We start from the raw sequence: 26,802 nt of genomic DNA on the forward strand, positions 1-26,802 counted from the left end.
ACATCACGTTGAAAAGGCATCTGTGAACGCTTGTATTCACAAATACATCTATGCAGTGCGGCTGTGTGTGAAAATGGTAACTGCCCTCAATCACTGATGGGACTCCCCGCCGTCGGTGAACCTCGGTACAGTGCAGCATGAGGGTCCACCGTTGATCGAGCACTACATTCCACTGACCCTTCACAAGTCTGCTCGCGAATGCAAATATCGTATGTGCAACAATGGGACCATAGCAGAATCAACATATAAACCAATATTCCACAGCCTTCGGGATTAAGAACATGAATGCAAATGCAAGATGCCATGCGTCGAATTGCAGCGTCGTGTGCGGGACGTGCTCGCACGAAAGGCATTGCAGCTGACACAGGTGGAATGAATCACCACAGGTGAAGGCTATACAGCCTGAAAACACATAAATTGCATACCCAAACCCCTCCCACAACCACACCCACTCCAGAATGCTACCGGCAGGACTAGCGATGTTGGGCCTGGGGGACCTGATTGCACTGCAAGTACTCCAACTTCAAGAAGAAGACGAACGCCAACGACTGCAACAACCGGCCGCACAGAGGAGACGCAGGAGGAGGAGGAGGAGGGCAAGGCATGGCCAGCAAGCCCCACCAGCACAGTCACTACCACCACGCAGGCAGCCCGCAATCCCACGCCTCCGAGCTAATCCGTTCAACCTCACAGCTGAGCAGATCCACACCCTCTACCGTTTGGACCGGGACACCATAACCGCCATTGTCGACATGACACACGCTGACCTTGTCAGCATGATAGATAGCCCAACCGCCATCCCACCCCTACTGAAGGTGGTGTCTGTACTCCACTTCCTGGCCACAGGCACCTACCAGCACACAGTCGGACAGTTGCATGGCATTTCTCAGCCCCTATTCTCACGGACACTATTCCAAGTGCTTGATGCCCTCCTGAAGCACTCAGACGACTACATCACTTTACCACGCTCGGAGCAGGAGCTTACAAACACAAAAGTGGGATTCCATGCACTTGGCGGCATACCGGGTTGCATTGGTGCCATCGACTGCACCCATGTGGAATTGGTTGTCCCACATGCCATGGAGGCCCAGTACCGCAACCAGAAACAATATCATTCTATCAATGTACAAATGGTGTGTGACTCCAACAGGATCTTTACACATTGTACTGCCCGATTTCCAGGATCAACACATGATTCTATGGTCTTGCGGAACTCTAGAATACCACGCTACATGGAGCGACACGCAGGGCGCCGATCCTGGCTACTCGGTGAGTCTCATTTAATGCATGAGTATGTGGAGTAGGTGATGCGTGAATGACCTGGCAGGAAGGGGGGGGGGTGCGTACGTAGCAATGACATTCCACAAACATCCTTTCTTGTCCACATACAGGTGATTGCGGGTATCCACTGAAGAGATGGCTCCTCACACCAATCCGGAACCCACAGGACCAGCATGAGGAGGACTACAACCATGCCCACTCACGTACCCGTGTGGTCATAGAACAGGCATTCGGCCTACTGAAGGCTCGTTTCCGCTGCCTCAGCAGGTCTGGCGGGGCACTCCTGTACCGCCATGAGAAGGTGGCAAAGATGGTCATGGCATGTGTAATGCTACACAACATGTGCGTACGTAGGAATGTGGCCATGCCCCCCGACGCAGAACTGCTAGCACCTGAAGATGGTCATGATGAGGGTGGGGATGTGGCAGCACCTCAAGGGGTCCGCGAGGCACAGGAGGCCCGTGAATTACGTCAGCATCTCATAGATGCATGCTTCTAGCACTCACGCCTGGTGGCTGTTACATGGACATGGGACTTGTGGCACTGTGTGTGTCTGGAACATGCACAATGTGGACTGTACGCAAAGATAGGCCTCGTACACAATGATCAATGTCCACACATCTCATTCGATGATTGTGAAGAGTTGTATTGCATTTGTGAAATGACATTACACACCCAATCGACCCGCCACTCAATGAAGCCCAACACACCCCCTACACCCTCCCACCTCCCCCCCGAACACCAGTGTCCGAAGACGCTCATCGTCAGTGGGCAGACGCTATTGCAAGCCCCCTCTCCGGGTATCAGGGGCACCCCTACCTGTAGAGCGCCGGTTCCACCCAGATCTACGTTGGGGGCTGCCCTGGACGGAACTTGCAACGGATGATGTCTCTGCCTGCTCACGTCCATGCATGTCCCTAAGGGTTTGTGAGAGCTCAGTGAGCACACGGCGCACAGCGGCAAGTTCACCACATACGTCTTTGGACGTCGCATGCAGTTCCCCCCTCAGGCTCTCGGTGCTTCTCTCCATTTGTCCCCTCAGGCTCTCGGTGCTTCTCTCCATTTGTGCCCTTAGTGTCTCTGTACTACGCTCCATTTCTGCCCTAAGTGTCTCAGTAGATGTTTCAATGGCTGCCTTAGAACCCCCACATTCATCAGCATGCTCCTTGAGGAGCGTGGCCATTTGCTGCTGTTGCACTATCATCTGTTCGAGGGACTGTTGCCTCTGCTGGGCCATGCCCATTTGCTGTGGTGTCACAGAGGGGCTGGACGCCTCATGTTGCCTTGCAACAGGCCTTGTGGGGGTTGGCCAGTCGTCGTCTTGTGGGTGCCCCTACGTGGTGTCCTCATGGTGTATGGGATGAAACATACAGGGGGATTGGGACAGGTCATGGATGGATCCTACATCTACAGCACCGTTTTCTGTGTCGGAGCATGCTGGCATGAAAGCAGTGTCACCTTTGGTGCTGCTGCCACCAGAAGCAGTGCCTTCTGTGGCATCCATTGGGGGGACCTGTGGTGCTGCTGTTGTGGACATGCTGGCTGCTGGGGTGCCTGTTGATGTCCCCTCCAGTGTGCTGCCACTCGATTTGTGCTGCTGCCGTGTCTTGCTCCGTGCAGATGAGGTGGAGGGTCTTTGGCCGTTGGTCTTGGCCCTCTTTGCAGGTGTGCTGGTAGGGGTGTCCTGAAGCTCGTCGTTGGAATCTGACCCTGTGGTGGAGTAAAGGAGGGTGAGCGTTATTCATGGGTCTGTGGTAATTGTAATGGCAATTGTATCACATGCATTGGGGTGGTACCTGGGGGTGATTTGGGTCAGGGCCTTGGAGGTGGTCTCATTTTTGTGTGCATTGGGGATGCAGTTGTTTTGCAGTCTGCAGTTAGGGTGTGCATGCTGCACATGTAGAGTGTGTTTTTTGGATTTTTAAATATTTATTTATTTAATCTGACTTTTAAGGGGCGCTGTCATGGCAATGTATGTGGTCGTTCTCCTGGACATGTGTTTCTAGTGCACTATGGGGACACATGGTACTTCCCATGGTTGGTAATTGTGGATTTGGCATAGTTTTATTTGGGCCACCTACCTGATTCTTCTGATGTCTGCACTCCTTTCTCCATCCCTCCGACTCCCTCTATGCTCTCCATTCCAATGGTGGAGGCACAGATTTCTTCCCAGGGGGTCAACTTGATGGGTGATTCCGATCCTCCCCCGGTAGCTGTGGCAATGTTCCGGTTGGCAGAGAGTATGCTCCGGACGCGTATCCGTAGGTCGTCCCATCGCTTTCTGCATTGCTGTGGGTTGCGGGGTGCGGTCCCCACCGCACTTACCCGCTGTGCCACCAGCGCCCATATGGCCTTCTTGTTCGCAAGTGCCGTCCTGGTCATTTGCATCGAGAAGACGACGGCAGCGTTCTCCTGGAGGGTCTCTGTGAGCACGGTGAGTTCCTCGTGGGAGAAGTGGACCTGCCGCTTGCGGTCGCACGCTTTTTTAGCAACTTTTCCCATATTTATTTTTTTAACTGGGGTGGCTAACGGGTTGGGATGTCTCTCAGGGTCGGATTTTTAATGGTTGTGTTGGGATTCTGATTTTATAGGTGTACGACGTGCTGTTTCCCGTTCCGGCCCCATGTTTTTACTTCCGTTTCCGTATATTTACGGTCACCGTATTTTGCGCTGACCGCTCATTACGGTGACCGCTAATATGGGTGGCGGAATTGCACCTAGGGCGACGTACGACGGCGGTAAGGGGCGTTTTGGGGTCATTTCCGCCATCGCGGACTTTGCACTTCCGCCATGGCGTAATGCTCGTGCCCGATGGGTCAGAATTAGCCGCACTTTCCTCCATCGTGCAGTGGCGGAAACGCTATTTACGCTATGGCGGTCATGTCAGTTGATTTCCGCCAGGGTCGTAATGAGGGCCAGTGTGTTTCCCGTATGGAGCCTTTGCAACCCTGAACAGGGTAAGCCATCATTTGTATTCCTTTTCCCATAAAAAGCAGCTCAGAAGATACCCATGGGTCCAATATTGGAGTTACATGATCACCAGTTCCTTAAGGGGATAGTGTTCAGTGATGGCAGCTTGTGACACATCCCACCCTGCTTCTAAGGAATGGCCAGGTGGACCAGGGGCTCTTCCCCACACTGTCCTGGGTACTGCATCACTCAACAGGTGGCGGCACCCAGCCCCCATGGTCATCCCAGCATGACAGCGTGAATGGTCTAAATGTAGCCCTTTGTTTCAGACTGGTTAATGGCAGCCCCTATTCAGGGGGATTCTGTGATGGTCACACATACTTATTGATTTCAATTCGTCGTGAACTGCCTGTCAAAATACCTTTCCCCGGATGGTGTGGCAACCGTTCCCCCTGACCGCCCCCCCCCCCGATGAATACATTCCTCCCACTCATGGTTGTAGACCTTAGAGTATCTGGTTCAAAATGTGAAAACGAAAAGTTCAAAAGTTAAACATTTGAAAACATAGGTTAGATCATTTATAAAAATAAAAACCATCTTGAAAACAGAAATTGGAGGAGTGGTTCAGGTGGTTGCAAGAGGGACATGGCGCGGGAGGGACTCACATTTTAATTTTGTATTACATGGTAAATGCAGTCCATGGCTCTAGGCAAAGGAGGAGGAATTGTAAATGTATTTGCCCAGATCCCCACTGGGTATATAGGACAGGATGAGCAGCACAGGGATGCAAGCAGTCTCATTATGAGTTTGACAGTAATTAAATTATTGGTGGAAATTCAGTAACCACCATTTTTGGTGGCAGTAATGGGATTACTGCCAATTATACTGCACCTGTGAATTCTAAAATTGAAGATGTAGTGGAAGGTTTGCTTCCAGCATTAACCTCCAAAAATCCACAAATTTACCACGGCGGAATTACTCTTCACAGTAAATCCCCCACAATCCCCTTGGCATCCTAGGGACTCCAGAAAAGGGGATTGACACTGTTTACCACCACGTGCAATCTGACAGTAAATACGCCGGACAGTGTGGCAGTAACGGTAATGGAGTTTGGTGGCAATTCTTCGAAAAATCAGGTCTATTTGCTGTAGATGGGGCAGTGGTGCCTGGCTATGTCTGTAAAACTGTTGAACCCCAGAAAGATGAGAAACAGAGGTCTTCCGTGTGGGACTTGAACATGTGAGCACAGATCGGAGCAGTATGTGCTTAACTCAGTGAGCCAACTGGCCTGCAGGCGACCCTGAAATGTGCAGGTATGGCTGGATAAGGACCAGCCATTTGTCCACGAGGAAGACTGCAGGAGGGAGCTGCTGCAAGAAGCAAGCATCTCATTGGATACTAGGGTTATGCTGCTAACAGGCGCATCATGGGGTTTGGTAATGGTCACAGTGCTTCTTCAAGGTGGAGATAACTGTGGACGCAACACTATATAACAACAGAAGGTGCTATCAAATGAATTTATTTTTTGGCGTGGCTTTCGCGCAGAACTGGCTTTGCCATTGCAGGATTATGAGGAGAGTGTGAGAGGGAGAACATCAGCCCGGGACACAGTGGCACTGGCTTTTATAGCGATGGGTGAAGAAGGCTTTGCTAACCATGTCAGTCCTTCTGAGTGCAGAGGTATTCACAACAGCGTGTATGGAGGTGGAAGGTGGCATGGGTTTCTAAACTGCACAGCTGCCTGAATCTGCTAGTGCCGCTCGTGGCATCACAGTGTGCGTCTGGGCAAAGGGTTCAGCAGCTGCAGTAGACCCGAGTCTTCAGTGGACTGGCATGAAGTGTTATGCGTGCTGGCTCTAAATTTGCCGATCTTTTCAGGCTTTGGAAAGACACATTATGGATCTCTCCTTTGCCGGTCACTGAGCCCCGCAGGCTCAGACTGGGGCATACAATTGTCTCAGGGCCCAATGGAAAAGTGGACCACAGCTGCAAATGGCGATTCATTTCTTTTCTGACAGACCGTTTGAGTAGTACCCAAGGGGGAGTTGTTTGATAAAATGTGATGCAAATTGTGCTTTTTAAAGAATATTTATTCAGTAACAATGGTCAGAACTACTAGCCGCATGGTGAAGTAACTTATCAAACTGCAGCTACATGTACACTTTCACGGTTTCACGCTCCTCCCTTCAATAATTCTAAAGCACAAAATTAAACTATCGTATCCAAAATGTGTTCATGATTGCGTAATTTATTAATTGCTTGACAGTTTCACTGTTGCCAACACGTGTTTCGACCTTCTGGTCGTTATCAAGGCTTTGCTATATACAGTCAATTCACATAATAAATTATTTAAAAAAACATTTTTTTTTTAATTCTATGTCAAAAACAGTAATAAACAATAATGAAATAAATCAATCAAAAGGTTCATTAACATTACCATTCAGTTTTCAAATTCCATAATTTGACAAAGGTTGAGAAGAGTTTGGGAAATAAATAAATAAAATAATAAAGAAGATATGAACTGGTATACAGCTTCCCGTCCCCACAACATAAAAAAAACATACCTGGTGTCCTGCTTCCCCACCCTCGCAACAAACAAACCCATAACTGCTGTCTTGCTCTCCCACCTTAGAACACAACACCCTCACCTTGTTGCTTTCCTCCCCAACTCCACAACACAAAACACATACCTAGTGCCCTGTCACTCCACACCAACACCACAAAACGATACCTGCAATCCTGTCTCCTCTCCCACACCCACAACCCAAACCCATATGTGGCGTTGTGCCTCCCCACCGCCACAACACAGATCTCATTCCTGATGTCACCTGTCCACCCTCCCGCAACACAAAACCCATACCTGTTGTCTTGTGCTCTCCCCAGCCCCCCAACAACACAAACCCTATACCTAGGGTCCTCCTTCCCAAACCTCAAAGCACAACAACCATATTCAGTGCCTCCTCACACCCAACAATAAAAAATGTACTAATGGCGTCCTGCTTCCCCATGTTGCCAAACCACATTATCAGGGCACTGGCATGTGCATTAAACATTCACATATTAACCTTTGCAGCCAGCCAAAAGTAAAGGCCAAGCTTTATACAGGCATCCAAATATGTGCATGGCTTGCTTCCTCAGGCAGAGCTGCTGCCATGCATTTGGTAGTGTAATCACTAGAAAACTCTGTCAGCAAGATAACTCAGTTAGTTTAATTCTGGCTGTAGGTGCCACGGTTTGCCCTGCAGGACAAAGGTTTGCATCCAGGCTACCTGACTAGTTTCCTTTTCCTTTCGAGCAGTTGAGGCTTGGTCCATGTTTGAGCAAGCAAATGGCTCCAAACTCAATTTGAGCTTGAGTCAGCTGATTGACCCAGGCCTGCCCAAGCCTCATGTGCCTTGTTCAGCTCCATTCTTGACACATTGTCCAGAGGTCTACGGGACAGACAGCACAGTTTCATGAACTAAATTATGCGATGGTTTAAGCCCTCTTGTCACGTGGCCAACAATATGTTCTTCTGCTTTTGGGGGCATTGGTACTGAACAAGAGGGACATGTTTCCTGCCCATGCTGCTGTTGTTAACCAGCAGTCCCCCCTGCCCTTGGATCAGCACTCTTTCTTATCCAAATCCATCTGTTGTTACCTGCTTCATAAAGAGGGCAATACCTTATCTGAGCAGGTCGAGTGTGGGAAAAAAGGAAGAGTGAAGAGAAAGGGACATTTTCATAATCGCCTGGGTGACTTCAGAACTGCTGAAGCATACGTTGTTGATGCTGCACCTGGAATATTGCATTTGCGTATATACACCTTGTTACGCACATGGGAGCACGCGAGCGCGCATGCGCGCACACGCGCAAACGCACACACAATCCTGTCCAGTCTCTGCTCATAGCCATGAATGTTGTTACATCCTGTCTTTCACCTTTCTATTACTTTCATTGATTTAGGGGAGAGACGGCATTGCACAAGGCAGCATTCCATCGGCATAGACGGGTTTGCCAGCTTCTAGTAGACTCCGGAGCATCAGTAACGAAGAAGGACTTGAAGGTAACATATCTGCAGTTTTCATTGAGACAGTCATAGAACCACTGGCTTTTAGCAGCTTCCCACTATGATGTAGAAATCATAACCATGCCGATGACGTGGCTTGCCTGATTAGGCAGCACAGTCCCTTGTTTGGTCAAGGCCTTTATCAGAACGTTGGCAACATGGTTAGCTTGGTTGGTCAGTGGCAGATGAGGTTGTACTGTAGAGATGCATAAAGTAATGTCAAGATATCTAAAGATATGCCTGTGAACTTGGTATTGCATTGGGCCACACTGCCTCAGTGGTAGTGGATATTAAGGAGCTAGGTATTCAACCAGAACTGTAGTGCAGTGAAGGGTCTGGTGGCAGGGCATAGCAAGATCAAGATGGGGCAGGACATACTGCCACAGTCAGCAAAGAATACGATGCCACATGGAGATTTCCACTGCTTTGGATCACCCGATATTTTGGACTACAAACCCCCAAGCACCTTGACCACCATGGTTCATGGTGAGGGATCATGAGAGTTGCAGTCCAAAACATCCAGAGAACCAAGGCTGCAGACCGCAGGGTTATAATATAGTAAGTGTTAAGTGTTTGTGTGAGTGTGGTGATGTTTATTTGATCCTAAAAACCCTTTGATTCTGATGCGAATAAACGTATGCTCCTAATCATCTGACCGTTATAAAGCAGCTGTTCAGTGAGCGCCCAACTCCTCACTCTAAATTCATTTTTGGATACACAAGTAATGAGTTATTACTAAATTATTCATGGTCATTTTATTTCTGCCCCATCTTTTACCATTTTGTAACCGAGGTGCAGGAGAGGAAGACTCCCAGTCAACATTTGATATCATACAGGACCGTGTGGCTTTTATAAGGGGGTTTCAGGAGGGTTCCTAGGCAACCAAGGGACACTAAGACTTGCTCACCACAGTAAGATGACAGAATTCTCTGCCTCACGAAAAGGAGGATTGATCTGGATCCATCCCCACCCTGTTTGACACATATAAACTATGTCCATCCCTTTATAAGGTTGAATTATTCAACTCCGAGTCTGCCCAAGTCTAATAACATGATTTTACCCCAGAGACAAGCTTGAGATAGTTGGTTTTGCTACAAGACATCACATGTTTGGGCCTAGTAAGTGCTTACATTGATCTCAAATCCATTAGGAAACACATATGTTGAGGTTTGTGTAGGTATCTCTGTGTGCGGGTGTGAATGTGTGCTTGTAAGCGGCAAGTCATGGACTCTGCTCAGTTCGTATAGGTTGGACAATGCCCAGCTAGATGTGTCCAAGGTCCACTCCACAATATCCATTCTTAGTCATCAACAGAGAAGGTGAATGCATGCTGTGCCTAAACTCTTTTCAGAGAACATGGTTGCTGTTTGTCTAATTAGACAAGGTCCATCATTCCTTGGAGAGTGAGCTGTAATGCTTTGAGTGTTAAGGATATGGCCATCTGTACTAGAAGACGTTGCACAGTGCATTTGCCTTCTCTTCCCAGCACCCTTGCGCCCCCTCTGAACTGCAGTAGATTCCCAAAAGCAACCATTAAGGCCTGAGGCAGAGACTCTGTTATTAACCCTTAGGTTCCCATTTCATCTCCGACACCCACCTTGGATCCCGCACAGAGCAAAGGAGCCCAGCAGTACTTTCCACTGTCAGAATTGAAGGGTGATCTTTGCAATGGGCACAGGCATCCCAGGTCAGCGTAGTTGGAGAAGGGCATCATGGTGCAGTCTTCATCTTCACGTGTGTTATACCGATAGGGCTCACAACGGAACCCTAAATTGCAAATACATTTGTAATTTAAGGGAGCTCGTAGGTTAATGCTATATGTTCATTTTACAGGAAAGGCAGGTTTTTTTTGTTCCTACTGTTTGTTTGGCAGTATTCCTGAGTAGATGTTTAACCGGAGCACAGAGGAATTACAGATAGTCACCGCTCTCAGCTTCACAGCTTTGTCCAACTCCAGGCCTCGAGGACCGGATCCATGCCGGATTTTCAGGATACACCACATTAATATTCATGAGATAAATTTGCATACAATGATTTTAAATGTATGCACATGTTTCCTCATGAATATTAATGAGGGACATCATGAAAACCCACCCTCGCGTCCTGGAGTTGGACAACCTTGTTAGACACTTGGCCATTTAGTCACTTGGCCCCAATGCTCTATAGGGTCGTGAATTGCCTCATACCTCAAACACCTGCGAATTGATCAGGCAACCCAGTGATGACCCCCTACTGGACCCTCTGAAGAATAGCACCAGTTCTGGTCAGGTCTTGTTCTAGGTGAGGATCCCCTACTTCCGGCTGCGCTATAACAGCATTTCCCATTATTTTCTAGGGAGGAGGCAAGTCCCATTTCTATGTCTTATTACCCATAGACACGTGTCCCACAACACCCAGTGAAGTCGAGCTGTGTGCTCTGCTGGTTGAGTGCCATCTTGAGTGCGGCAGAGTGCCCAGCTCTGCCAAGGGATCCGTAATTAGTGTTATGCATGGACACGTGGTAACTGGGATATTATTCTACTACTAGTAATTAGGTCAGCCTGACTACTACATTCTGCTCTGTCAATTCAGGCAGAACCCTTTGCGGCATCGTTGACAGTCATATTTCCCTAAAGAAATTGTCAGTCCAAAATCACTAGGTCTGCTTTTGGCAACATATATTGTTGATAAACACCCCTCATGCACGTCTTTCAATTTATGGCATCATGGTCTCCTTTGCATGAGTGCTCTCTCGCCTGGACTCAAAGATCTATGTTTCCAAGTCTTTCTGCTTGGAGACCAAACGTCATTCAGTTTATCAAGTGGCTCAAAAAAGAAAGTTATACCTTCATCTCAACATGTACAGCCTTCTTTTGGTAGTGGTTACAATGGCATGGATCATACAACTAGGTGCAGAAAAGCTCTCTGCTGGGTTTTTTCAATCCATGCCATTCTCGTTAGGTTATACCAGATGGAGCGGGACAAAAAGTGGGAAATACGCCAGGAGAGGAAAACAGACAGACATTTGCGCATTATCTACTATTAGCACCTGGGGAAGGGGGGGCAACCAATCAGGCTGCTCTGATGGCGGGCTGAATCTACCAATCCAAGCCTGTGTTCCAAGCAACCTGTCAGCTGCTTCCCTTGCCCCGCCATCTTCCCCCACCGTCGGTCGAAAACAGATTTAGGAGCGCCATGCATATGTAATCATACACAATAGATTCCTTGGCAATAGCAGCAGATTGGCATGCCATTTGTCTGCGTCAGCTTCTACCATGTCGCCTGGAATGGGTACTCTGAAAAGGGAAGGTTTATGAATGCTCTGCCTCCACCCCTCCACCTATCCCTGCCCCCCCTCCTGGCCTCTTCCTCACAGAGGCGTAGAGTGGGAAGGGCCTGAGCCTGTAAATGGCCCCTCAGCAGTGCTCTGTGGACTTTCACAGGTGTTAATGTCACTGGGGTGGGCCCAACTGCATTAGCTTCAGGCCCCACTTGTTAGACAATCCTGGCCGCATAGCGACAGGACCTGCCTTCTTTCGGCTTCCGTGAAGCAGTAGCTGGGAGAAACAAGCAGTCGCCAAGCCAGTAGTTGTGGTATTTTTGTGGTGGTTCATTGCATTTGACATCTATAAACGCAGTAAATGTTTGAGCCGTAAACACCCGGTAATACAATAAACCACTGAAATGCCAAAGCTATTGGCTTTGCCAGTGGTGACTAATTTCTGTTTGATAAGCAGGTGCCCGTATTCATGTGGATTTACCGAAGGCCTGCTTCCCAATCAATGGAGGGAGCAGTAATAAATACACACACACAAGGGCCTACCTCCTACACGCCACTGAGAAAGGAAGAACACTGTCTATGCACGGAGGAAAGAGCTCAGAAAGGTGTGTGAGTGGTTCACGTTTGACTGGCCCCATCTATCCCACATTTCAGAAAGGAACGGAACACCCCACTGCCCAGTGACCCCCAGGTAGAACTTCGGACACACTTTTTATTGCATATAATTGAGCCAGTACTGGGCGCAATACCTCAGATGAGAACTCAAGAATGGTCCACAATACTCCAGATGGGGCATTCGGAAGTGCAGACGATATACTAGGCGAGGCCTTCTAATTTGTAGATGGGGTTGCAAGAATTGGACCCATTAATTGAGATGGGGACTCTGACTGCACACAGTGCACCAGTTGAGGTCTCCTGGTAACCAGTACTCCCGTTTTTGAGGCCTCACTTGAAGCATTTCTATACAATGTTTGCATGATAACCAGAACTCAAGAAGTTGCCTTTCGAAAAGGCCATCTCCTAGCTTTCAGACTCAGACAAGGATTATTAATATTCTATTATTAGGACATTTCTTGAGCACAGACCTAGCTTTGGCAAGCAACGGAGAGCCTTACAAGTCATAGGGTGCAGTACACAGTGAGGGAAGTAGAGATACAAGTGAGAGAGCGCTAACAGCAGAGACAGGGCAGGGTGAGTGGGTCATTTGGCAGCAAGGGATCAACTATAAACTAGGGGAGAAAACAGGAGGGAGCAGATTGTCCGTCTCAGGTTAGGTGGGTAGTGTGTGGACCAAGTTATTAGGGAGGACATTTCCTTGAAAAGGAGGCTATTGTCTTCTGGTTATTTCCTTCCTGCACTGGTGAGTTCATGTCTGCACATGTCCATGCTTCTGGTGGATCAGCGATCTCCAGAGATGCAGAGAGCCTCAGCATGGTAGCTTGGGGTCTTGAGGGACTCTGTCTGTTAAGGGATATCGCAGAATTTGAAGGTAATACATGCTTACAGTGGGAGCCTTTGCAGTTTGATGAGGATTTGAGTGAGGTGGTCGAATTTGTCTGGACCTTTAATGAGTCATACTGCAGCATGTACAACACATTCCAGGGGTGCTAAAGTGGTCATTCGAAGGCCTTCAAGAAGGCCATTGCCACCCTCTAGGCAAAAGACTAGCAAGATTTGGCAAACAGATTTGAGGTTGTTTGCTGGGATGAAGAGCTTGATGTTCCATAAGTGGGAAAATTGGTACCAAGCCCGTTGTGTCTTCCTTGCTACGTGTTCCTTGAAGAGAGGTGTCTGTCGATGTAGAACCCAGAGGACTTGGTAGAGGTGTTCAGCTGGAGTGTGAAGCCCTGGAGGTTCAGAGCAGAGAACCTGGTCTGGATGTCAGGGTGTTCAGTGTTGTTGGTCAGCAGTAGCATTTTGGTCTTGGAGTGTTCGAGTTTCAGATAAGCACATCAATGTGAGGTAGTCCTTGAGCCTGTGGATGTCTTCGATGAAGGATATCATGAGGCATATCAGTGTGTCATCTGCGTATGGGTGGATGTGGATGTTGTGTGGAGCCAAGAGGATTCAGAGTGGATCTATGTAAAGGTTGAAAATCAAGGGAAGAAGAAGGGTGAGTCCATGAAGGACTCCTCAAATAATGGGTAGAGTTGGTTATCTGGAAGAATCAATTTCGATGGATTGGTGGCTGTTATCAAGGTAGGATTTTTGCCAGCTGAGAACAGTGTCACTGATCCCTAAGTGGCAATGTAGATTGATGGTAAGAGTCTGGTGGTCTACTGTATCACTGATGAGGGGTCAAGGAAAACCAGGAGCAAGGATGGCCATCATCGAGGATGTTAAGGGAATGAGCAATCACCTTGATGGTTGTCATTTCTGTGTTATATCTGGGTCTGAATCCAGATTTGTAGGACTGAAAGAATTTGTTGGTGTTGATGTGTTGGTTAGGTTGCATGGCTATTTCTTTGTCAATGATGTTACCGGTCTTGATGGTTGAAGCAAAGTTGCCATGAGTGAGGGAGTTGTTGATGATTGCCAGGTAAGGGCAGAGTGCTTCAGTCAGAAGGGCATTGAGTTCAGACGCAGGGAGGATGTCCTCAACTAACAATGTGGTCTTGAGAGATGCTCGCGTGGCAGTCAGGTCTTCCATGGTGAGTGTCTTGAAAGTTGTTCATGTAGTGGTGGTTTTGTGAGATGGGATGTGTGGTGTGCTCTCAGCTGTGGCATTGGTGTCAATATGCAGGTAGACCATGCTTATCTTGTTGATGTAGAAAGAGTTGATGATGGCAGTGGACTTTTCAATGGACTGCATTATGGCTGGGTCAAGTAGAGGGTTGGTGCAATGCTTGATCTCTTTGAAGAGGGCTCTGCCTTCGTTTTTAGCCTTGGCTATTGTGTTTGGGTAGTAGTTGGCCTTGGCAATTGTGATCCGTGGTCTGCTTGTAGCACAGAGTTCCTTGAGCAGAGCAGGGCTGGATTTTTCCCAAGTATTTTCTTGTTTTCTGTTTGTTATTTCGTTGAGATTGAGTTCTTGCGTTTACCAGGGTGAAGAAGGTTTAGACCTCATTGTGTTTTGTTTCACTGAGGCATGGCAGTTGATATTGGTTGCAGGGGTGGTGTTGAGTTCTTGGAGAATAGAGTCAAAGTCCTGGTTGACCTGAGGTAGACCAGCCCGTATGAAGTGGATCTTGGTGAAGTCTTCCATGAGAACTTTCACTGTGAAGTTCTGTAATAGTCTGAAGGCATGTTTGCTGGGTTTCCAATGGGTGTACTTGAATGGGGTGATGTGACTAATGCCAATGGCAATTGCCAGATGATCTGACCAGTTAAGCAGCATTAGAGAACTGTGACAGATAGTGGGCTAGGAGGCAATGAAGAGGTCGAGGATATTACCTTATCTGTGCATTGAGTCAGAGTGTCAAGAAGGCAGTTAAGATCTTCCTTCATGGATTTGGTTGCCTGGTTCCCGAGATTGCTGCAGTCACTGTTCAAAAAATTGTTGACATGCATAATTGACGTGGTGGTGACCAAGTCCATGAACTCTCAGGTGAAGATGGTGTTCAGCTTGGGTGGTCAGTAGATTGCGTGAAAGTGGGCTGAGTCTGTTGGGGAGAGCAGGAAGTGACTGGAAAGAATTTATGAAAGAGCCTATGGTGGCTAGATCCAGTTGGGGGGATGGCTATAATGTGAAAGATGACAAGGCCTCCCATCTTATTTGGATGTGGTTGGAGGGTGATTTCACCCAGGTGAGCATCAGGTTTCATGTAGTGGTGGATGCTGGAGTGTTGATGGGGTCTATGGTGAGTTTGCTGCAATGCAGTGATAATAAAGTTGTTGGTGAGCGGCATGGTTGTCAATGATTGGTGATCGTGGGAATGGGTTGCTGGGAAAGAAAGGTGAAACACAATCAAGGAAACTCACTTAATGTTTGGAGCAGGGGTTCTGATCCTCGGTCCTTCCAGCCCAAACAGGTCTAAAAAGGAATTGTCCTTTTCTTCATCTGCCCTTCACTTTGGACAACTGGGTGAGAGACACTCTTGGAGCTAACAATTAAGAAATGAAAGGGTGGGACAGGACTACACAGGTGTGTGGGGCGCAGGTCATTTGAAATAAAAGAGTCTGGAAGGGTTCTTGAATTGGGAAGAGAAAAAGTGGCAATACAAGAAGGCACCAATAGATTAGCAGTGATTGACAGGTGGGTGGAGTTTAGGTCATGCGCCCTAGATCCACTTGCACCAGATCACCATCTCCAAAATAAAAGAGGCTGGAAGGATGTTTAAGAAGGGGGAAAAAGAGCAGCAAAACAAGATGGCAATGAGGCATAGGTCACATGACTTAGATTCACTTGCACCAGTTCACCATCTGGTGACAGGGTCTACTTCTAGACACAGACAGAATACTTCAGATAAAAGCCTTCAACGCAGTGCCGGATACATGAGCGACTATGCCCTAATGGCACCATCCTGTTAGAGGCACAAGCCTGACTGGCAATCCATTATAGGGTATGAACATGGCCCCTGTGATGTCTCAGAATATGGTCACGTTTGTGCGGCACACACTGAAATTGAGATCACTTCCACTCAAACACAAACTGCAAGGACTATATCACAAATACACCTACCCACACATATCAGAAATAAACACACGCTCAACGCACATGTCATGGAAGGCACAACTATTCTAGTAGCTGCCTCTGTCCCTCTTTTTCAAACAATACCACATCGAAGTGATGGCCTTGGCGTAGCATTTATGAAACATGGCTCCTCTTCCTGCTGTTATGAACCTGAAAAAGATGTTTGGTCGTATCCAATGTGAAAACAGTATTTGTACATCCTGAGGCTTTCGGGGAATGATATGCCGGCAAGGAGTTGCGGTTCCGAAACTTGTGCTGTGCAAACCTCAAGGAACACACGATTTATAGTGAAAAATAATAAATCACGAGTAACAAAGGATGAAACCAAAACTGCCAAGGGAGACAGGGCCGTCCCCGCTTAGAACTTTTACACGAGATTCACGTTGTTTGAGGTGCCCTCCAGAATACAAACAACACTATACTTTGAGATCCCAATAAAGGAGCATGTGTTGTCACACATTTCACATTTTAAAAAATGGATAAATCCTTCTGTTATATCGGCCATTTTATTCCACTAATTGGTGATTTCACATGATGAAGTGACAATAATCTATTAGTGCCAGCACACAGGCAGTGCTCATTGCTGTGCGAGTTCTCAATCAGTAGTACGCCCCTACAGCCCCTACATGGACTTCCTGCTTCAAATGCTACTCATTTGTACATCTACCAGAGCACACAGCACCAACTCAGCTGTTCACTTTCGCTATTATATTGCATGCAAATGTCCTCGTAAGCCAGAAGTGCCTCCTCCCATGCTTCTTTTGCGCTCAGTGGGGAAGAGGGCTCCCTGGCAGTGCAGCAGTGGCCGCCATTGCCTATAGCGAAGCTTTACTGCCATCTGTTCAGCTATGAATCGGGAGCACTGCACTTCGCGTTAGATGTATGTGGCAACAAGTGTTTAAATTCTGCTACGTCTGGGGCTAAAAAGTGAATGCAGCCCATATTAAAAAGTCAACCCAAAAGGATAGGATGTATCTTTTCATGTGAAAGTACAGCTTCGAGGTGGAAACATGAGGAGATTTGACAACATAGTGGACATAGAAGACAGACTTCCAAAACAGTGTCATAGTGAAGGAGAGATATTGACTCTGGTGAAAAGGTCAGTGGGCGGCAGGGTGCCATCTCAGAACGATACGAGTTTAATTCACCACAACAGAGATATTGCTTGTTTCATAAATATAAACTCTTTTCTTTAAGACACAGGTACAGCCCCTGAGTGGCAAATATACTATGCACAAATGAAAAACTGTTTTCCTTAACATTCACTTTAAGAAATAAAACGCACATTGTGATTAATGGAATCATACAGTGCAAAGCCTAAACATGTAGTTGATGAGGTGGAGAGATTAATATCAATGTGGTTTGGGGAGTATGGAGGTGTAAATGTCATCATTGTGGGGGACCTAAATTGTTCTTGCGATTGTGATCTGGAAGAAGGGGGGACCTGGACAGAAAGATGTGGTCAAAGGGTTACATTGGATTTGCTCTTTGGGATGAACCTCATGAAGGCCTGGCATTATAAAGGTTTAAATGGGTTCTCAAGAAAGGGTGCAAAATGCGAGAAAACATGGAAAATGGGAGCACGGTCTTCAAAAATAGACTAGTCTTTGTGATCCATTCATTAGCAAGATTGTGTACAATGTTTTAGTAGGATAATACGCGACCACATGATTCTAGGCTGCTGCTTCCTAAGCCTGCAGTTTAACTTTATGTTAATAACTCTGGTTATTGTTTATCTTGGAACCCACGTTCTATTTGAAAATGTAATGAGGAACTATGGTATTGGCATGAGTCTGTTGTACCAGATAAGGTGGCAGCATTTTTTACTATCTCAAGGTTTGCTGGCTTTATCGTGACTAAGGTTCCTTATGTGGCAGAGGGGAAGAAAACACATGGGTTGACAGGCGAGGACAAGAGAAAGACTAATTTTGATGTGGAGGTTTAAGGAGCAAAAAGAGAATTGAGGAGCCAGCTCCATAATGTAACAAAGAAGGTTGAGTGTGTTCAACAGGCTTCATCAACTGCCAAACGTTTGAGATTGACTTTTAACCTCTTGGCTTGAGGGAAGAAAGCTGGGAGCTATCAACTTGATGGTGAGAAAATGTTGAGTGCTCGCTTTAAGGGGGACACAAAACTATTTTGGAAATGAATGAATGATGACCCCGGATATCAGATACGCAGCAAGTGAACCCTATCTTAGAAAATGTCTGGTTGGTCCACTTCAATCATTGTACAAAGAAGCTGTTGTGGATAGAGGGTTCTTGGCATCACCTTGTGGGCATTCTTGGGATTTGAGGTTTGATAAAGAGGATATTCCTTCCCTAATCATTGCCACAAAGTCCTCTCGGGCTGCAGGCCCGGAAGGGATACCGAACATGTCTTTAAAGCAGACCTGACTTTCTGTTTCCGTTGTTCCGAGATATCTTTGTGGGAAAAAAGCAGTCCTAGAATCATTGAAAACGGCTGTAATTGTCCCCATTTTTAGAAAGGGGCACAGATTGTCACCAGGCAATTATTGCCCCATTGCTCTGCTAGACTATTGCAGTAAAATATTCTCCTCAATGGTTTTAGAACATCTAAATATGTGGATGAAAGAGTCTGGCAGAGTAGACAAAAAACAATCTAGTTATCGGAAGAGGCTTGGAACTCTGGGAAATGGTTTCATGCTATCCTTTTTATGGATGGTGGCGAAGCAGACAAAGAAATCTCTTTATATGTGCTTCGTGGATTTAACGTCTAAGAAAGAGGCAAGATCGACACTAATACATGTCAATGTCGTAAAGCAACTGGAAAGGGGGCTAAAACACGAATCATATTCCTGCAAGTCCTAGATATTGATTGAGAGAAAGAACTATTATGCATATGTTCAAGGAATACTCCAAATTGAGGCGGTCTGGGAATGTAATTGCTAACACATTGCACACTCTTCTGGAAAATGCTGCCATTGTAATGCGTTTTGAGGTTATCCTTGGATTACGAAAGGGGAATCTGAAAATGGGGTCACTTCTCTTCTCCTTAATTTATTTTAGTGGTAAATCCTCTCACCCCATGTAATTGGATAATCCCTCCCCCCCTCCCAATTGTAGACTATGGTTTTGGTAATGGATGTGCTACCTTTTGATGAAGCCATGCTGGAGACTGTTGGGAGACACCAGTGTGTGTGTGGGAGAGCTGCTGTTCCTTTCGTTGTAGCGTGCATCTCCTGGTCGCAAAGCACCAATAATGACTTCATGAATTAGTGCTGTTATGCATGCCATGGTTTTGGCACAGTTTTCAAATTCGGTCTGTGTCCATAGGGGGCTCATATATCTGTTCTCTATTGATGACATATCTTGCTTTTTTAAATCTCTTTTTTGTATTACACATCACTATCATAGATTGTGCATTTTAATTTTGAACATGAATAGTTGAAATGTGAAGTATTTTTGTTGAAATTGGTATTCCAAATGAAAAGAATAATACATAATCCAAGGAAAGAGCCCCACAACGTTAATGCCTAAGCGATTGCGCGCTTACAGATAGATTCACCACGGAGATCAACATGAGGGCCTTTCTGTCCCTCTCAATAGCTCTTGAATACTTAATTAATATACTAAAACAGCACAGCTACCCTGCTTTCGCTTTATCATTCCTCACATTCTCTCTGTTTTTCTTCCTGTTACCCCCACCCCTCCTTTTGTCCCTTTCAGGGCAAGACGCCGCGCGACAAAGCACTGCAAGCTGGGGATGCAGATCTGGCCTCCTACCTGGAGAGTCAACAGAGCCGCCAGCACACCTCCCACGAGGATCTGGAGACAGCCGTCTGACGCCAGTGCCAGGGTGGAGAACCCTAGAAGACATCCAGTATGCAGCGGAGGCACCTGGGCATCTTACACAGGGAAGAAGCCGGTATTGCTGCCCTCATGCAAAATATCCAGTGGGGGGCCACGCCACCAGATACTAAGGGCTACTGAGGCTTGCCAAGGATCCGTGTGCCCGGTCAATAGCCAGTCGAGAAAGTAGAAAACAGCAAGAGACTCACAAGAGTCTGTGGGCCGTCATCCTCTGCTCTCAGACTACTACACTCCTTCCAGCAAGTAGCATGAACGTCTCCAGTGTCTGTTGCGCACCTTCCTTCCCACGCCCCACACTTTGTGTGTATACAGTGTATACAGTGTATACAGAGAAGAAAACAAGGACTTGCTGTCAACAGCTCCATCACGTCTTCAGCCCACAGACAAGACAGTACTTGGTGCATTACATATCGGGCAACACTCTGGGTGACCCTCTCCAATGAACACTGAAGACCAGCACCTTGTTGAAGCTGCTGGGAACTGTGTGATGTTGCCTTCCATTGGGTTGTACAGGGACGTGAGAGTGCGTGGCTCCTGAGGGGAGCAGGTTAGAGTTTGCCAAAACCCAACATCCTCCTGGGAAAGCTCTTAAGGAGCAGAGGAAGTGGTGGGTCTAGTTTTTTCTTCAATGGGATTGACAAAAGCAGATGTTGGTTAGACACCACATCTCCTAACTCCAGGATCTCACCCTTTCATACTTCCACCCTTTCCCTTCTATCTGATTTTCTTTCCTTGATTTCTACCTTTTCTTTTTACTCTGTCATCCTATCTTTCATTGTCTCTTTCTTACATCTTCTTTTTTATTTCTAAGTGGACGTTTTTCTCTTGGATCATGCTAGTAAGACAGAAAACACATATCTACTCAATAACAGTTCCATGCATAGCAGGACTGATGGTAGAGCAGATAAGCAACCAAAAAAGGTCAGTATTAGAGTATGAATTGTTTGAAACAAGACACATGGTGTTTGCTGTGAGTCCTCTTCCAAAACCTTCAAGTGATATGACTAAGATTGGATCGACTTTATGGCCAAGACACAATGCATTTCGGTCAATATTAAATCTGGAAAGAAATGTGCCATGTTGCACAAGGGGCTCAAGATCCCCTAAGTTCAAAATTCACCTTGATCCCTCAGCTTTGTCTGAATAAGAAGTGATCTAATTGGGAAATGCCAACATGGTCTAAATTGAGATGAGTTATAAGGAGCCTGGATTCTTGCAAAGCATCCTTCTTCATGGGCTGTGCCAATAGTTCGGCTCATACTGCCCCAACACTCGCCTGTATCAATTACGCCCTATCACAAGTGATAGATATAGAAGTATTGCCTCTGAGTATATGCTGGATTCTGTGCCAGAAGAGGTGGCTGGCTTTGTCATCAACATTGTCAAGGAGGAGCTGCTTGCTAAGAGTAAGCTTCTTTGTTCCAGAGCAGAAAAGATGATGTGTCATTCCTGTTCTCATGAGAGTCACGAATGGGACACCCCAGTCGTTGCTGTCTGTGACAACTGGAAATGGAGGTAGAGAACTAGAATATACAGATCAGTGTGCTGATCATGATGGTTGGGAGTGGGAGCCTGCTGCCAGTGAGAGGTTCTTGAGAGACGGTGCTCTTCCATCTCAGTGAGTTATAAGTGGGTTTTTGGTCAGAAACCCCTTCACCTGGATGCTAGAATACTGGTAAAATTGGCTGTGACTTGACTTAAATTGTCAAGCAATAAATGAGGAGTTGTGTCACTTGTTTCTCGTGTATGACAGTGATTTATTACACACTTAAAGCTGACACGTGTTTTGACCCAACATGGGTCTTTTTCAAGGCGTGTGTGTCTTTCGAAAGATCGCAGTGACTGCTCATCTTTGTGCCGAGGCCCCTCAGGCCTGCCAGGTTACTCAACAAGAGCCCTTACTCAAGAGCTCGCTCCCACAACAACATTACCACGTATAACACACAAGCCTTGAAAAAGACCCATGTCGGGTCGAAACACATTCCAGTTTTAAGTGTGTAATAAATCACTGGTATAAACTAGAAACAAGTGACAACACTCCTCATTTATTTGTTGACAATTTAAGTCAAGTCACAACCAATATTACCAGTATTCCAGTGCCCAGGTGAAGGGTTTCTTACCTACCAAAAACACACTGTCTGTGACAAGCTGACAGTCAGGGTGGTAGACATTGGGCTCCAGGTTTCCTCATCGATCAGACCAAATGGCTACATATGACATTTCTTTCATCTTCTGACCTGCCATCTTCAGAAAATGATCCTCTGTAGTGGTAAATGGCCAGAAGTCCCCTATTAGGACAATTATTACAAAAGAACAAATGTTGACCTTATCTGCTTGGCATTGTCTTCCTGGCTGTCCTGTGTCTTAACAGAGCATACTAGGTCACTGTGAAAAGAACTGATCATTGAGCAATGATAGGTGTAGATGGCTGATTCCAGTTGGTTGCTCGCCTCCCTTAACAGAGCAGGATGTTTGGGAAATTTGGTAGGTTGACATTCAGGGCTCCCCAGTAAGGTGGGGGTAAGAGGAATCTATCTAGGACTGTTATTTTTTTGTGTGGGGAAAATCTAGCTTGCTTCTGCTGCATGCCTCTCCATTCCATTCCATGTCACACGTGTCATACATAATCTCTACTTTTTTCTCCCATTAAACCACCCAACAAACCTCAACCTGTCGCAAGTTGGGTCACACTATTCTTGGTTCTCTCTCTCTCTCTTTCCCATCCGACAGGTTTTATTTCTCGCTGGCGTGATACAGTGTTTTTGATTAAAACCAGCTACCCTTTTCCGTTCAGTGATTGTTACGTTTGTGACCAGTGTTCAGAGACACACATGGATTTTGTATTCGAAAAGAGACACTTGAAGTTCATTCCTGCGCCCGCAGCAGGTCAATCCAGCAATATAGTGGATCTCACCACTCTGGGGACCAGGTTCCAACACTGGTGTGGGGGCGTGCAGCCTCCACCGGCTGCGACACCAGCTTGCAAAGACCAGGCCAGAGACAACCACCTCCTGGGATAAGGAGGACATTAAACTCTCATGTGTTGGTGCTTGCCCTGATGGGGGAGATCTTATTGTCCCCACTCTCCCTTTCTTGCACCAAGCCAATCCTGTTTTTTTTTTAAACCCTTCTCTTGTTTTCTGCTGCTGAATCGTGAACCCCTGCCTCTTGAAGTGCTTTCTCACAGTTTTATATTTGTTTCGCTTCCTTTTGAAAATCAACTTTCTTGGTCTCAAAAGCTTTGATTGTTTCTACTTCTGTTGCAGTGTATTCTTTCATTTCAATGCAGCCGTCTCCTGAGGAGGGCGGAATTCCTTAAAATGGCTTTCCTGTTTTCCTTGGCTGCGTTCTTGTGGAGGGCTTTTGTTTCCACACAGAGGCTGGGGAGACTTATCGTGCATGCATCCGGCCCGCTAGCCTCCTTCCCCTGGCTCCCCATGACTCCCCATGGCTTGTTGCAACATAGTGACACAAAGACCGATGAAACATGCTGTGCAATGAGGCTGCACGCTGGTGGCTGAGCTTGAGAACTCCAAGTCACGAGTTGTGCTTAATGGAAAGGAAGGTGTTATCAGTTGCATGTGATCAGAAGGAAAATGTCGAGTTATTCGTTAAATTCCTGGGAAATCTCTGCAAAAGGCAACCTTATTTCCCCTACAGCCTCAGGCACTCACGCCTTAAACCCTCCTGTTAGCCTTGATACCACATGTGTCAGACAGCAAGTTCCATTCGGCTTCAGAGACCTAAAGTGCATCTGCCAAGAAAACCCCACACCGTTTGGGACCACCCATTCATTTCCTTTCTGCCACCCAACCAAAATCATCATGTCAGTGACACACGCGAAAGAAACTATGCTTCCCAGGACAACCTAGTCACCCCAATGAAAACAAAACACTGATATGTGTCACCATAGATCACAAACAGCTCTATCAGACCAGGACACCAAACAAAGCCTATCCCTCCCATGAATGCAACCTTCAGATGTACCTAGCAAAAACACATACATTCACACTGCGCACAAATCAATGGGCCTCATTACAACTCTGGCAGCGGAGTTGCATTTTTTCCAGCACCCGCGAATGGGCAAGAACCGGGTCATGCCGAGCTCTGCGGACCCGGTAATTGTCCATTTTCGGGTGCCGGAATCAAAGGCGTCCCAATCCCCATTCTGCCCCATAGGGCTGAATGGGGGTGGGGACGTAGGATGCACCGGCCCATTCCAAGTTGTGTCGTTATACCCGCCAGGAAAAAGCTGGCGGGTGAAACGGCACCCGCGAGCAGAGCACATAGTATGGCGGTCGGGGAACAACAGTACCGTCATGCTTACCGGTACCGTAGTTCCCGTACCGCCATGGTTGTAATGAGGCCCAATATGTTTCATGCGTGATTGCATGTGATTTATTGAACAAAATGTCAGCCTAACACGTGTTTCGAGCCACTGCTCTTCTTCTGAGGCTGGATCATTGCATTATACATAATCCATTTTCAATTACATACATTGATATAAAGCAAAAACACAAACAAGATGCAGAAAAGGGCGGTTATACAAAAGCGCATTGTCGTGTGCAAAAACCATATGTATATGTGCCACAAGGTAATGTAGCATTTTTTAGAAAGAAAAATGTTCCAATCTATTATATAATTCAAGAAATGCCAATTCAAAAAGAAGCAGTCACATATAGAAATACAGAAATATAGGGCCTTATTATGAGTCCGGTGGTAGCCGTGCCGGTTGAATTTACCGCGATCGTGAAAGGCATCCAGGGACCGTTTCTGAAAAGGCTTACCTTTGCATGGCCTTTCGGCACGCTAATCCGTTGTCAGGGAGCCGCAACGCCGTTATTAGCCGGCATATATCTAAACAGCGAGGTGTAGCTTGTTAAACCTAGATCTTAGATCACGCAACAATGTCCACCATCTTGGTTGGGTATGAGTTGCTTGACATCGGTAGAAATAATTGTCTTGCATTAGGCATAGTATAATGCCAATTAAGTAATATATAGACGCCAACTGGCCATGAGAAAAAGTGATTTGAACACCACCCCTCGTAAGGCAGTGGGCTCAATCAGTATTCACACTTGAACCTTATTCCAATACGACTAAAGTCACTCGTATTTCAGATATTATACAGATCGGCTGTCTCTACGATGTTTGTGTAAAAGCTTTTTAATTCCAGTGATAAAAGGTTTTTTGGTGCTATTTTACCACAGCGCTGATTAATAGAGCATTCTGAATATATGAATGACTAATGCACGTGTGGCCAGTTTAATGTGACACTTTATCACCTCTACACCCTAGACCGCATATCCCAAAGGTCGATAGGTACAATGTCACCACACAATGTTCAATGTACAATGTTCCTGACAATACACAATAACATTTGCTCATCCATCCATTGAATTCAGATACTTCACAACATGGTTAGCCATTTATAGGATTAAACCATTGGTTTCAAGTACTGTATCAGCCAATTGCATATTAGCCACTAACAAGTAGCTAATATGCAATTGGATAATATCACACATGGAACATATTGATTTGTGCGCAGTGTGAATGTATGTGTTTTTACTAGGTTCTCTAATTGTGGAGTATTGGGCAACATACCCACGCTATACACTCACCTGCTGCCAATCTCCATAACCAATTGGTGTACAAGCACTTGGGTCTCTAGTCTCCCTTGCCACCGTTTTCCTGAACCTTCAGATGTGTCCAGAAGAAGCCATGCCAAACTTTCTCGGATCTACATAAAAAGTACAAAGGCGAAACGAACGCGGCTCGCTTCAGCAAAGCGGAAAGCTTCCCATAGCGAAAATACGGACTGCCTGCTTCCCTCTACCCGCCACCACGTTAGCCCTAAACACTGCACACTTACCTTGTTTACTTTTTCTGCAGCCCTCTCCCTGCAGCGTCCGTTCCTCCCCCCAATAATGGGTTCTATATAATAATGTTGCCACAAAAATCTCGCCATGCAAAAATATCGCCGAAAAATGGCCGTTTTTTGTGACGACATTATTTTTTTTTGCCCCTGTCCCCATATATATGGTCACCCATATAATATTGCCGCGACCTTTTCCCGGCGATATTATTTACGGCGACCATATATATGGGGATAATATTACCTTATACCCAATAATGGGTCTGAACTTCTGCCGCAGGGTCCCTTTTTTTTCTTCTTTTTGTTCCCCACATTCCATGTAATGGAAACAGGGACACCCCCGCAACTCCCCGCTCCCTGTGTTCAGCATTTTGGGATTCGATTTTTTTTTTTATCCCAGCCAAAAGCGCAGTATTAGCGCATTCGTTATTCTCCTCCCCCCATATTTTTCAGGAAAAACGCCTTTCGATAACAGGGTGTTGACACCAATGTATCCATCCTGTCACTACAGCCGGCCGATTGTCATTTCATTCCAGGGACACCAAATTGTTTCACCTTAGGCTAAACTGTGGGTGTCAGGAGCACAGTGAAGCATTCATCTAGATGGACATCACAGTAGCATTGTCTAGCGTGAGCTCTGCCATAACTTTCGTAACTTGGATGTCACACTAATCTGTGCCTGACCGATACATAAGCAACCATATAATTCCTGTGAAACCACCTGCATCCCCAGGACTACATCAACTTAGGCATCGCAGGGAGACAACAGTAACACCACCGTAACCTTTGCCTCCCAGAGCCTTAGGCAACATATTCAGACCACGGACACTGTTCAAAGCGTGACTGCCACTACCCCACCCAAACTACTCCTTCCATGAACCTGTACTTACAAAGCTCACACCCATCTCATTCATCACACAGACAACACTAAATTGTTCCACCTCTCAGCCTCACTGCCCACTTT

At 46.5% G+C, this 26,802-nt stretch overlaps 1 protein-coding gene across 6 annotated transcripts in view; it reads left to right on the forward strand.

The window, feature by feature from the left end:
• DGKI (diacylglycerol kinase iota) overlaps positions 1-21,967 on the forward strand; it is a 1,316,934-nt gene extending 1,294,967 nt beyond the window's left edge. For all 6 annotated transcript variants that reach the window (XM_069628758.1, XM_069628759.1, XM_069628760.1 and 3 more), the window contains 2 exons: positions 8,136-8,235; positions 19,820-21,967. In XM_069628758.1, the coding sequence (XP_069484859.1) occupies positions 8,136-8,235; positions 19,820-19,936 (217 nt within the window). In that variant the 3' untranslated portion in view covers positions 19,937-21,967. The remainder of the gene's footprint in view (positions 1-8,135; positions 8,236-19,819) is intronic.
• The last annotated feature ends 4,835 nt before the right edge of the window (positions 21,968-26,802 follow it).

The sequence above is a fragment of the Ambystoma mexicanum genome, chromosome 12 (genome assembly GCF_040938575.1).
Source record: "Ambystoma mexicanum isolate Mex_15411 chromosome 12, UKY_AmexF1_1, whole genome shotgun sequence".
Lineage (NCBI taxonomy): Eukaryota > Metazoa > Chordata > Amphibia > Caudata > Ambystomatidae > Ambystoma > Ambystoma mexicanum.